General features: G+C 40.1%; 1 protein-coding gene across 14 annotated transcripts in view; it reads left to right on the plus strand.

The window, feature by feature from the left end:
* The window catches only part of phldb1b (pleckstrin homology-like domain, family B, member 1b), a 74,975-nt gene extending 74,614 nt beyond the window's left edge, over nucleotides 1-361 (plus strand). For all 14 annotated transcript variants that reach the window (XM_079353542.1, XM_079353530.1, XM_079353537.1 and 11 more), the window contains one exon: nucleotides 212-361. In XM_079353542.1, the coding sequence (XP_079209668.1) occupies nucleotides 212-352 (141 nt within the window). In that variant the 3' untranslated portion in view covers nucleotides 353-361. The remainder of the gene's footprint in view (nucleotides 1-211) is intronic.
* Nucleotides 362-13,052: the final 12,691 nt, after the last annotated feature.

Consider the following 13,052-nt stretch of genomic DNA (forward strand, 5'->3'; position numbering starts at 1 on the left):
ATGTTTTGATTGTTTAAATTTTAAAAAACGATGGAAACTAAATCAAAATTTCATCAACTAATAAATTCACACTTCAGTTTGTTAAAGGTTTTCCTGAAAATGACTCCGTATCTGAGTTACATGGGATTATAGGATGGTGAGGTGGTGTGGAGCGGGTCACTAAACATGTGAGTGTGACTCAAGTTCTTTCTGATGGTTTTCTTTTTTCCAGAGCCCTAACCCCTCCCTGACCTTCTGTGTGAAGACCCATGACCGGCTCTACTACATGGTGGCTCCGTCAGCAGAGGCCATGAGGATCTGGATGGATGTGATCGTCACAGGAGCGGAGGGATATACCCAGTTCATGAACTGAGAGTCCCACATGCAGAACAGGTGACGAGCAGATGGTTTCAGCAGGGACTCTCTCCTCACAGACTCTACAGGCCACTTCCTGTTTCCAGTCCACAGCGGACACAACGCCTTCTTTGTTAATTTTTAATCTCACTCTTTGATTTTCTAGATGTTTTCACCTCCACGATTTTCTACCTGATTCTGTTTGGATTGAAAAAGGGAGCCCTCGGAGGACACACACCTGTATATAAACCAAAATGTACACCTGTCAAAGACTGTAAAAAAAAAAGAAAAAAAAGCCTTTCTATATTGCCAAATGGAGATCATATAGTTACTGTTTATTGAAACTTTTGTATTATTTGTTTTCGTTCAGTTTTTTTACTTTTAGAGAAAATTGCCAAATGACATAATGCCATTGTTTTGTTTGTTTCATCATGAGTAGACAGCATAGATTTAAAAGAGTCTTCAATGGAAGGGTGTAATCATAAATATATTAGAAAGAATCTTATTCAAAATGTTTGAGTCTATGAGAAATAACATGTCAGTAAACGGGGACTGAAGAAGTCCAGTACTCTTCTTTTTCAGTGAAATATCACAAGTCACATCACCGCCGTGCTGCTCTTAGTTTAGACACTAAACCACATGTATGGAGATAGTAGTAGAGCAAAACTGTTTGTAAATGGATCAACAAATACACAAACGTGTACAGAGATATGCAAATGCATTTACAGATCTGCAAATGTGTAAAAACACATGAAGTTTATCCACGTTAAGCCTGAGAGCCCAAACTCAGGGCAGTCAAACCCATAGTCACATTTATAGAGCATGATACTAGCGTTCATTTCAGTAGCTATTTTAGATTTAGTCTTTTGATGAAAATAAAAATTAGTTTTTTGGCCTAATTTGAGTTGTTTTGACCCTTTATAGTTTTACAGCAATTACTTTTCGTCAAAACATGTTCCCTCTTGAAACTGATTAATTTAGCCAAATTGTAAAACAAATGTAATCGTAAAACACGTAAAGGAAAAAATATCAATACAATTCTAATATTTGAAGTAGCCTTCTTTAACGTGAAACTGTTGACATTACTGATACACTTTAAATTCAGGAATTAAACTTGGAGCAGAGTTAGTCCACTGTGTGTCAGTCCTAGTTAACATTTCACATTTCCCCTATTCAACGTGCGTGTACAGATTTGTGAACACATTTGCGGATGCATTTATACATTTAAAAACAGTTTTGCATCAATAGTGGATCTATAAAAGTGTAGCATTTTCAACACATTAAGGTACCCAGTGCTACACGCTCGACGTATCACTTCACACAGGTTAACCAAAGTATTTGAAGGTATTCTGTTAAAGATTCAGCTCAGGAGTCCGCTCTGCAGTACTCACTATGGTTCGACCAGTACAGGCTTTGAACAGCACGTTCTGATAATGGTAGTCACGGCAGCAGTTTCTCATTTGATTTAAGAAGAAAAAAAGAAGGTACATTTATAATGTATAGTAAGTAGGTGCACTCACCAAAAGACATCCAGCAATCAGAAATAAACCCAAAAGTGAAGCCTGTTCATTGGTCAACCATAGCTGTCACATTCTCATAGTGAGTGTGTTAAACAAGAATCTCACTAAACGCCTCCATGTTGCCAACTAAAAAGGTACACACTCCACACCTGTGTGCAAACATCAAAACAAACATGCTCACCTTTTTGCCAAGTAGCCATTAGCTTACTTGATGATGCTACAACACATCTAGAGAGCTGCCATGATCACTGCCAGCCTAAAAGCATATCCACCAGAGGGTGCTACAGAGGCCACACCCACACAGGACCCCTATGGAGGTGAGAAAGAAAAAAAAAAAAAAGAAAAAAAACAGACTAATGCAATTCAGAAGCGTGCCTTGACTAAGTGTTGTTACTGATGCCGTGTCTGTGAGTCCAGCACAGCCTCATAAAGGCTACAATCATACGAATGCTTTTTTGTTTGTGTTTCGGAGCTGTAACGCAGGATGTGAACAGATCTGCACAAGGTTTTCTATCACATTAAAGGGACGTCTGCCTTTAGCATCATTACAGACAGATCAGAGATCATAAGGCCCTGAGCACAGTGGGGATCAGACAGTTAACTGTTTTTATTTGAACTCTGAGTCTACAAGACTTTTTTACACGTCCAGGAGCTCTGGAGGATTTTAATAGTGTCAGAGAAAAACTTTGAACTATGGTTGGGGAATACGGACTGAAAAAAACAAAACCTTGCAATTATTTCAGTACCTCTGATATTGATCTTAAACTGCAAATAAGTTTACTCTCCAGATGTTTTGCAGATTCAATCACATAATAGAATGAGAGGAGAGCAGGAAGTGTCATTGACGAAGAGTTAACTCTTCCCAACTTAGTTTGCTGATGCCTGTTTGCTAAAGATGATACTGTAAAAAAAAATTTTCAGACAAAATAACTTCTTAAAAAAAAAGGGAATTTTAAAATCATTTATTTTCAGATGAGATTATAATTGGTTAATTTGGCAGCATAACGTCTGCACAACCTTTTTAATTGAACTCCTGACCTCTGATAAAATCCAACAAGTGTCCTCCTTGGGTTAAGATCCCTGCTGTGGTCTGAGGTCAGCATGCATGACAACAGATAAAGAAATCTTCAGCTTTAACAGACTATGTGACGGGGCTCGCCTGGCCTCTTTATCGTAACATATCGATCATCATCACATCGTGTATCTGTTGATCAGTTTGTAGGAATCACATGCAGGATGTTTTTTCTGTGTATTGTTTTTATTGTAGGAGCAGAGGAGATAGTATGCTGTGATTATTGGAGCATGTGGACCTGTTGTCTGGTTTCATGTGTCGGTACAGTGATGATAATTTATGGTTGTGGTGCCTGAGATAGTGACAAGTTTACTTATTAAAACTGAAAAAAAAGAGGCAACTAGTGAAAAAGACCTTAATATATTCTGTCCCCTTGCCTTTAATTTCTCTGCACAGTGTGCAAACCAAACTATTCAACACTGGCAGGGCTGTTAAATCATGTCTGTTGATAGTAGGTGTTGTGTACATTACTGTCGTTATCTATGTTAGAAAGAGAGCAAACTAAATATACTGTAAAGAGGATGCCTGAATGATAAAATATTACAATAGAAATTTAACAGTATTGTATGGAAAGAAGTACAATTTTTACTTATTTTTGTCATTTTAGAAATGTTAATGTCACCCGGTTACAAATTGTACAGTAGTGATGAATCAATCTACTTTTTTTTAAATGGTACAGCAGAACACAGAATAAATCACCCAGCACTCATGAAACTTTATTTTTTTTTTCTCTAGACAGTAGATTCTGTTTCACACAAACACATTCATCATCAATACTCGGACCATACTGTGTTATTGGTACCCGTGTGTCTCATGTGTTGCTTTCACATATGAATTATATGGATTTTGTTGAATCTATTAAAAATGAACTGTTACAAGATGCGGGCTGCTTTTCTTGAACTCTTACTTGAAGGCTTCAGTGGTGAGCAGAGAGACGGCAGGAATACCCAACTGATTAATTCATAACCAACAGTCACACCACGGTGGTATACTATGAAGCAGGAATGAAGGAGATCAACGGCAACAAAACCGATGCCCTCCTCATTGGCTCCAAATCCACCCTCACTAAATCACAACACACCCAGGCCCCACCCATCATCATCAAAGAACTTTTACCATCTAACCCCTACGTACGATCGGCTCCAGCCCTCCACCCCCCAAAAGGAAAAGTGGTATAGATAATGGATATGAATGATGAAGATAACTATAAATAACCATTTTCATGTGAAAGAGATCACACAAACAAGTGATCATTTAGGTCAGGTTTAGTAAAGCCAGAAAACTGACAGATACTCTGGGTTTGTCGAACCCATTTTGTAGTTAAGGCCCTTAGACAAAGCACACATTTAACAATTGTTTTTCCCATTAAATCTGACAGATACGTCACAGTATGACAGAAGAAAAATAATGAACTCAAAGGCCTGCGACAGTATTCAGTAAGTAAACCAGTTCATAAAACCAAAACATTGACCAGTTTGTGGTATGTGTTAAATAATCTTAGAAAGCTGCTAATGAAGGTAATCAAGCGATTTTAATTTTGTCATGACCACAGCTGAACCCAAATCCAGACCAGACCAGACCAGGTGTAAAAAAAACAACAAAAAAAACTACTTCTTAAAGTTAGTTAGCTGGGCAAACAGAAGCTGGACTTGCAACAAACGAGTCTTGAATGGTACGACGATCCAGGAGGAGTGTTGGAGCAGGGTTCTTGTAGGTGAAGATGATTGCAGGTAGGTGTGTTGATTGAAGATCCAGTGCAGGTGAGCAGAGTGAAGAGGACAACATGAAAGGGGGGAGGGGAAAACAAAATGCACTAAGCACTCAGCACAAAATACTCAAATAAATAAAATAAAAACGTGATTCAAGCGGAGAGGGAAGGACATCAATACTGTGGCTCCAACCAGACATAACATTCTGAAAAGACTGTTTCCAAATGACAGTGTTTAGCCAGCAGGCTTTTTTGGCTTCACTATTCGGTTTATCGTCCAGCTTCATTTACAGACATATAATTAAAAACTAAAAAAATAAATAAGAACAAGATGAACAGATTAATCTTAAATTTACAGCTCTGATGGCAACTGTCAACTTTTGGGGACTCTGTAGCCAACGGTTAGCTGTATGGATGGCAAACATTTTTAACAGTGTGTCGCCATTTCTTCAAGTTCAGCAACCTGGGAAGTGAGAATGCAGGTGAAACTGTAAACTGCACTTACGTACAGCCAGTGAATTGATAGGCTGGTGGACCATACTTCTTGGAATGCAAACATTAAAATACACAGAAATCATTCTACAGTGATGTGACAGATTAGCAGCATGTTACGCAGAATCAGGGGCATGACTGCACAAAAATCTGCATCAAAACACAAATGAACTTGTTTTTGAAAGACCATGTGCAAGAGAAAGTTTTAATTGTGACCTCTGCTTTAACATCTTCTTTTAAGTACCTAAAGAATGAAGAAAAACTGAAATGGTAAAAGAATCAACTCACTGCAGTCAGGTGTGTGTGTGGCACTGATTGGCTTTGATTAAGCCCAGGTGTGGAGAGCTTTTATATACTGAGTCTCCAAAACTCTGTGCTGACTCATTATCTCACCTTCAGAGGTAGTGAGAGGGTCTCCCTGCGGTTACTCTAGTTGTCTGAGTGTAGAAATAAACACTGACAAGATACAACAAAGAACTTAGTGTGTATTAGATTTCCCCTGCTAGCATTAACTTGGGCATTCAACAGTTTTGTTGCAACTCCAGCATGGTCGTGTTAAGGGTCCCCAAGCAGCTTGGCTTTTGGTTTTTTGGGGGGTTTCTGGACAGTTTTGGTTTTGAGCCGGTTGCTGGCAGGTGTAAAAGCAGTGGTTTAATCATTTGGGTGCATTATTTAGTTTAGGAGGCTTGTCGTGGCATTATACAGTCTACTTGTTTTTTGTTTTTTTCCCCCTCTCCAGTCTATTGATTTTGTGGCTATCCTTCTGGGGTAACTTTGACACAACCCAGACGTGTACCTGCATCCCACCGCAACCTGACAAAACCTGTGTGGTTCAACTCCCTTTTCATTTCTTCCTTTTTTTTTAAGTCTACATTCACAATCGTCCAGGCATTTACAATCCCCTGTCCATTCTTGTGGACACTCTAAGGGTCACATTGGCAATCCGTACCGTGCCCAAGCACGCTTCAACCCTAAAGTCCAGGGCTCATATTCAAAAACATTCTGACAATCGTCCCAGTATTCGAATAATCCCTCCTATTTACTTTGACAATCCACTTTACCTTGACTCTGTGAAAGAGTTAAGGAAATTGCCAGGAGAAAGGTGAGAAAGGTCCAGTGTTCCCTATTCTAAGAGAGGTTATAAAGGAAGAATTGATCCAAGCTTTCCTTAATTTTCAGAGGATTCGAGCTACTCTTATCATGGCCGCCACTTAGTATACTTGCTTCCGAAGTTAAGGAAAAAAAGGAGAGGCGATAGAAGGAACAATCCGAACACACGCTGATCTTAAAAATTCCTAGGAAGGAGTCTTTGCCTTGGAGTGATTTAGTAACATTTTCTGAGCAACAAATTTTATCTTGATTAGGAGGCGTTGACCCCATTGCTAGGTATGACACATTTTTTCAGAGACTGTGGTTAGTTAATCCAAAAAAATGAGATAAAAAGTCAAACATATAGAATCTAGACAGACATTGTGTCATTATAAACTATGAAATGATCATCTGTGTAATAATTTATAAGATGTTCTTTAAAAGTACATAGCCTACAAGATGTGTGAAATCACACACCCTTCACCTGCTGATCGTTCCATCAGCAGGTGAAGAGTCTTAATGAGTGATTGGATGCAGCTGTGGAGGTGAGCGCATATAAAGAAACGCAACATGCATGTCACTTTGTACTTTAAAAAGTCCAAGATGGATTGAAATGTCTGCACAAATAATTGTCTGTTCAGCTTAACTATCAGTCAAAAATATTCTTGTCTGGAGAACATTTTTCCAATTTCCTCCTCAGCTTGAGAAACTCTTTAGCCTGTAAGAAGTCCTCCTCACTACTCCTCACAGTTTAACACCTGAGGAGCTTTTTTTAAGGGCTAGCATACTGTGAATAATGTTCATCTTTACAATGAGCTAGTCTGAACTTTGAGGGGAAATTCTTAAACATTTGTTCACTACGAACAACTTTTAGTACCTAGGAGGCTTTGTGAATACGGGCCTGGTTTGTTTGGTCAGTGTGACCGCAATGTACACTTCCTTGGCTTTGGCATGGTACAATAAATGCACAAACACATGGATTGCAAATGGTGACTGCTTTCATTGTGGACAAATCCAGAGTTTTATGCCTGTATCTGACTAATATGACTGAAAATAAGACGCAAAGTAGTTATGTTCTATTTGTTTGGGATGTGGACTCAACTGCACCTCTCTTTCATAAGCCACAAAGTCAGTAAAGTAGCTTTCATGCTCTGTGTTGTTCTCCAATGTTCAGACATTGGACACGAAACTGTCCAGCATCATGTTCAAACAGAAAATCCCCCAAGGCGCTGTCCTTTTAAGCTCATTAAATGCACATATTAATATTTTCTGGCAGGTCTCTTTACAAAGTAAATTATTAGGACGCTCGCTGGTGCCAAACGCCTCCCACTGCATCTGTTGATCCTGTTTTGTTCTCTCATCAAAACCAGTGTGAGATTTGAGCTGAAAGTATTTTGAGTTAAACAACAAAGAGCTTCATATAAAATGTTCTCTTACCACTGATGCAACCAAAAACATTATTTACGGTATTTTGGTCCAATTATAGCAAACGTGTAACCTTAAGTTTAAGCGACAGGGGTGACATAAAGTTAAATAGTTTCTTCTTCTTTAGTTTGGGATTTGTTCCTCAACATTTTTAGGTTTGTGACTAAAGGTGCTGAAAAGACTCCGCCCCAGGAAGGTGTCCCAGGATGCTAAAGGCCTGCTCTGCTGAGCTGGAGGAGCCACTTCAGCACGTCATCAACATGAGCCTGCAGCTTGGGAAGGTTCCTGTGCTCTGGAAGACTTTGTGCCTCACCCCGGTCCCCAAGAAGAAAAACCCCAGTGAGCCAGGCGACTTCAGACCAATCGCTCTGACATCCCACGTTATGAAGACCTTTGAACGGCTGCTGCTCCAACACCTCGGACCCCAGGTCCAACACGCACAGGATTCCCTGCAGTTTGCATACCAGGCAAAGGTGGGCGTGGACGATGCCATCCTCCATCTTCTACACAGGGCTTACTCTCATCTGGACAAAGGGAGCAGCGTGATGAGAATCATGTTCTTTGTTTTCTCAAGCGCTTTCGACACCATCCATCCCCTCCTACTGAGAGACAAGCTGACCGAGATGAGGGTGGACTCGCACCTGGTGAGGTGGATCACTGACTACCTCACAGAGAGACCACAGTACGTCAGACTGAAGGACTGCACATCTGACACTGTGGTCAGCAGCACCGGAGCACCACAGGGGACTGTGTCAACGTGGAGGAGGTCAGGATTTATGGGTATCTGGGGCTGCAACTGGATGACAAGCTGGACTGGTCGCCTAACATGGACACTACCTGCAGGAAGGGACGGAGTCGTCTGTACTTCCTGAGAAGGCTGGGCTCCTTCAACATCTGCAAAAAGCTGCTGCAGATGTTCTACCAGTCTGTGGTGTCCAGCGTCCTCTTCTACGCCGTGGTGTGCTGGGGAGGAAGCTGCAAGAAGAGGGACGCAGCATGCCTGGACAGACTGGTGAGGAGGGCTGGCTCAGTGGTGGGTACAGAGCTGGACTCTCTGGTGACAGTGGTAGAGAGGAGGACTCTGGACAAAATGCTCTTCATCATGGACAACACACACCACCCTCTGCACAGCACCTTCACCGGGCAGAGGAGCATGTTCAGCGACAGACTGCTGTCACAGTCGTGCTCCGCGGACAGACTCAAGAACTCTTTTGTCCCCCTGGCCATAAGACTGTACAACACTTCACTGTCACGGCAGGGAAGAAGCACACAGTGAATCCTCGACTCATTTTTTTTATTTTACTGTTTTCTCACTTCTCATCTGCACTGCTGACCCAGAGTCAGCCTCCAGTTGGACTCTTTAATGCATATTGATAGTCACCTTACTGAGCACTGGTCACTTTAATGATAATCACCCTAATTATGTCTGGTTTCACCCTACTGTGTTGTTATGCTCCACCTGTAATGGTTGACATGATCACCCTAATCAGGTCAAGTTTTACTCTATTGTCTTTGACACTCCATGCTACTCTGCTCCTTAATAGTCCTTAATGATAATCACTCCTGGTTTCACCTCATTATTTTGGACACTTAATGCTAATCACTGCTCCTTTATCTTGCTGAGCACTTTATTGACTCAACCTGCACTTTAATCTGCATCCCTAACTTTCTGTCTTCATAAACAAATATATGGTCATGCTGTACAACTATCTGTTTTGATTTTCGGTGTTTGGTTGTGTCTGACGGTCACTGACCTCCACCAGCAGCTCGCGGATCACTGTGTCGACTTGGCCCTTCTTTGGTACAGTGGTTGGCTTTTTTCCACACAGTTTTCCGGTCTTCAGAGCTTCTGCACTGACCTTCATATTCACCTGACCTGTGTGCACACATACATGGTGTTATTCTGAAAGCAGAGCTGTGTATTGATTAGCTTTTCCTGTGACAGTTTGTGTACAGAGGCATCAGCATCCTGCCTGCTTTCACACTCATTATCCTCCCTGTTCCCTTTCCTCCCCCTTGTTTCCTACCTCAGTCTTCCTTATTAATCCCCATTTGTTGCCTTATTACCCCTCATCCATGCTCCATCTTCCAACCCCTCCTCTTCCTCCCTTCACAGCCCACAATCCTTCACTCAGAGGACATGTACAGATCGCCCCCCGAGGGAGAGCTTTCTGAGTGTTTCGTCAGAGATACTACCTGACTTGTTAGTACAAGTGATTGTCAGCATTCCTCTAAGGGGGAGTTAGATGAGTGCAATGTGACATTCATCAGAGCGGTGTCTCAATCCGTGCTGATGGAGGCTGATGGAAATCCTCTGCTTTCAGGGCCATGCAGCAGAACAAACACAGCCCGCTGTCATTGCTTCCAGCAGTGAAAACGTAACAGCTGTCAATGCCCTTAGTGCAGATTAATTAACTTCTTTTGACTAATTTTTGTCTCTGAGACTGTTTGTTTGTTATGAAACAAAACAGACAACTACAGGATAATAATGATGATGTGAAGATTGCATTAGATCGTTAGTGAGAAAAATAACAGGCAGAGCTGTGACTGGTTAGCATTGTTTCAAAGACATCTGCTGGAGAGGAACTGATTTTATACCGTAAACTTCACTCACAAAATCCTGTACAGGCTGTAAACTGTCTTATATACAATATACATTTCAAATAATACTATATATGATACTAGCATTTCTATCATTGAATTTCAAAGGTGAAGAATATTTTTTCGTAGTTTTAATTTTATGATTATTATTCAATATTATCATTTTATATTTGTCTCATTTTGTCAGAGTGTCTTTGTTTGTTATGGAACAGACAACTACAGGATTTAATTTTGATGTGGAGATTGCATTACTGACAGAAATAACAGGCAGAGCTGTGACTGGTTACATTTTTTTCATGCTGTATTAAATGGCTGATATCATAGATTGAGATCATAAAAACTAAGATTTTAAAGTCACATGCAGCACGCCAAAGATAAAAGGCAGCATGTAGACCACATGCACACAGATAAAGAATAACCAACACTCAGGTATAGGGAACAGACTTGTTTTTCACCAACATATTACCAGTTTTTGGATCAGTTCATGGATTAACACGAAGCTATAAACTAAGATGAAAGCGTCAACATGTGAAAGTAAAATGTTCTCAAGAACAAAGTAAAAAGTGAACAAGGAAAGGAGAAAGCGTGGATATCGAGTTTTCGTAAGAAGAAAGAAAGGGATACATTTTTAACAGCCTCATCTAAACTAATGCTCATTACAGAATAAAATAGGTATTTGGCCTGCAATGAAGCCGATAAGAAGGCAATTCTCGCAGTTGCTAATGGTTAGCCTCATTACTTTAAATACTGCTACACATAGGCCTAAAACCCACTTCTCTCTGCTCCATTACGCTCCAAAATAATCTGGACTTGTTTTTCACAGATGGACAGAAAAAGGAAGGGACATGCAGAAAGACAGAATGTTAGAGACAAACAGAGCAGCAACAATGACAAGAATGAATACAATTGCTCCAATGTTTTATATGCTTTCAATTTTGTTAATCTGAGCAATTCTGGTTTGCAATGGATTTCTCTGATAAGGAATAACATGCATGGATGGATAGATAGATGCATTTTAATTAAACTTCAATTACATTTGTATTATCCCTTCATTTTATTATGATTTTTTTAAGGAACCTGATAAGTCAGAGAGCTCAATGTATAAATATATCAACATGTTGTACCAAAACCATGTGTTAAACTGGAAAACAGTATCAAAACATCTCGCCTTGCATTGTAATGTCTTTTCAAAGCCTCATTCCACCAGACACTGACTGCCCTATAGGAATCCTGTAAAGGCTTTTTAATCCTGTCATAAATTATTAACCAGAACCATCCTCTTGAAGAGCTTTGTCTCCCACGGATGCGTTTACTAATATTGCAGGTACTTGAAGTGAACTCCAGAGCAGAGGGGAATAAAAGCATTGTGTTGTGGGTGAGAGAAACCTGTCAGACAAAATCCAAAAGAAAACTAAAGCCCTCCTTAAGCCTCCAGAGTACATCCACGTTGTCCAGACAGATTAAGCAGTCTCCAAACCTAGGCAACCTGGTATCATTTCCTTTTTTTTTTTTTTGTTACTGTATTGTGCATCAGGAAGACCTTTTTTAATTGGTAAAAAATTTGTCCTACTGTGTGGCAGAAATGATGCAGATACAGCTCAGCCTGCTTACCAATTCTGCTGCACTAGCACTTTTTTAGGAATTAATTATAATATCTGCATACTGCTGAGCAGACTCAACAATTATGCCCATATTTAACCCATAGGAAAAGCTGGTTCCTCTAACGTTCTTGTTAGTGATTGTGAGCAATAATACAAAATAACATTTAAAAATCACAATAAAAAACTGCATTGGTTTGTAATTTATATAATGTCAATTCGAATTATTTGAATTGTTTAGTTTCCTTAACATTTAAGTTACTTTTTAAATAAAATCATAAGATGCATATCCTTTTCAAATTTCCTACATAAAGTTGATGCAAGCATTCAGCAAGCTTGAAGGTGCTACACAGTATAAAGGGTACTAAATCACATCTCAGGTTTATTTTCTGAGGGGCCCACTGCCCAACATATCTGTTGTATTGTTTAATATGTACATTTTGTAATCTGATTTTTTTTTTTAAGACACTGTGAACCAAACACAACTCAAAAGTCATTTCCACTGATTTGCATCCAAGCAAAAACGTCTGCATTTCAAAACTGAAGCCATCATTGAGGAAAAGCCTGCAGTTCCTTGGGTAGCCACATGAGGGTGGCTCCAAACGTGCGCCTATCCACGCAGAGCCCTGTGTTAAAATGCTAAACTTTACAGCAGAACAAATATATTTTTTGATGAACCTACATCATTTTAAGGCCCAAAGCTATTTCATGAGAAAAGGCTTAGCTGCCGCTAGTTAAACTCGCACAAAACCTAGCTTGTTCAATGTTTAGTGTTGCCACTTTGTTGTTGAACTAACATTTATAAATGCAATATAAAACAAATTGTGACAATAAATACACACGTAAATTATGCAACACCTGCAGATCAATCAGGAGAGACTTAATTAAGACATCAATTATTTATTAAAGAAATAGGAAATAACATTTGCAACCTCTTTGGAATTAGACTCCATCCTGTACTTGGAGTGGTAATGAGTCTAGACACTGGTGGTGGTGGTGATAGAAGAATGTAGGATGTGATGAAGACTGGGTTTCTGAGGCTATATCTGAACTCTGCTGGAATGGAGTTGACTATAGGCGGAGGCAGCTCTATGGGAGGTGTGTGGGCGTCATGCACATGTGTTCAGGCAGGAGAGGGCAGCAGACGTTCGGGCTGAGAGCAGGCTGTTTGTTTCATGTCTCTCATCTCCAAATCCAGGGAGGGGCTCATTAAG

This window comes from Symphodus melops (genome assembly GCF_947650265.1).
Source record: "Symphodus melops genome assembly, chromosome: 10".
Lineage (NCBI taxonomy): Eukaryota > Metazoa > Chordata > Actinopteri > Labriformes > Labridae > Symphodus > Symphodus melops.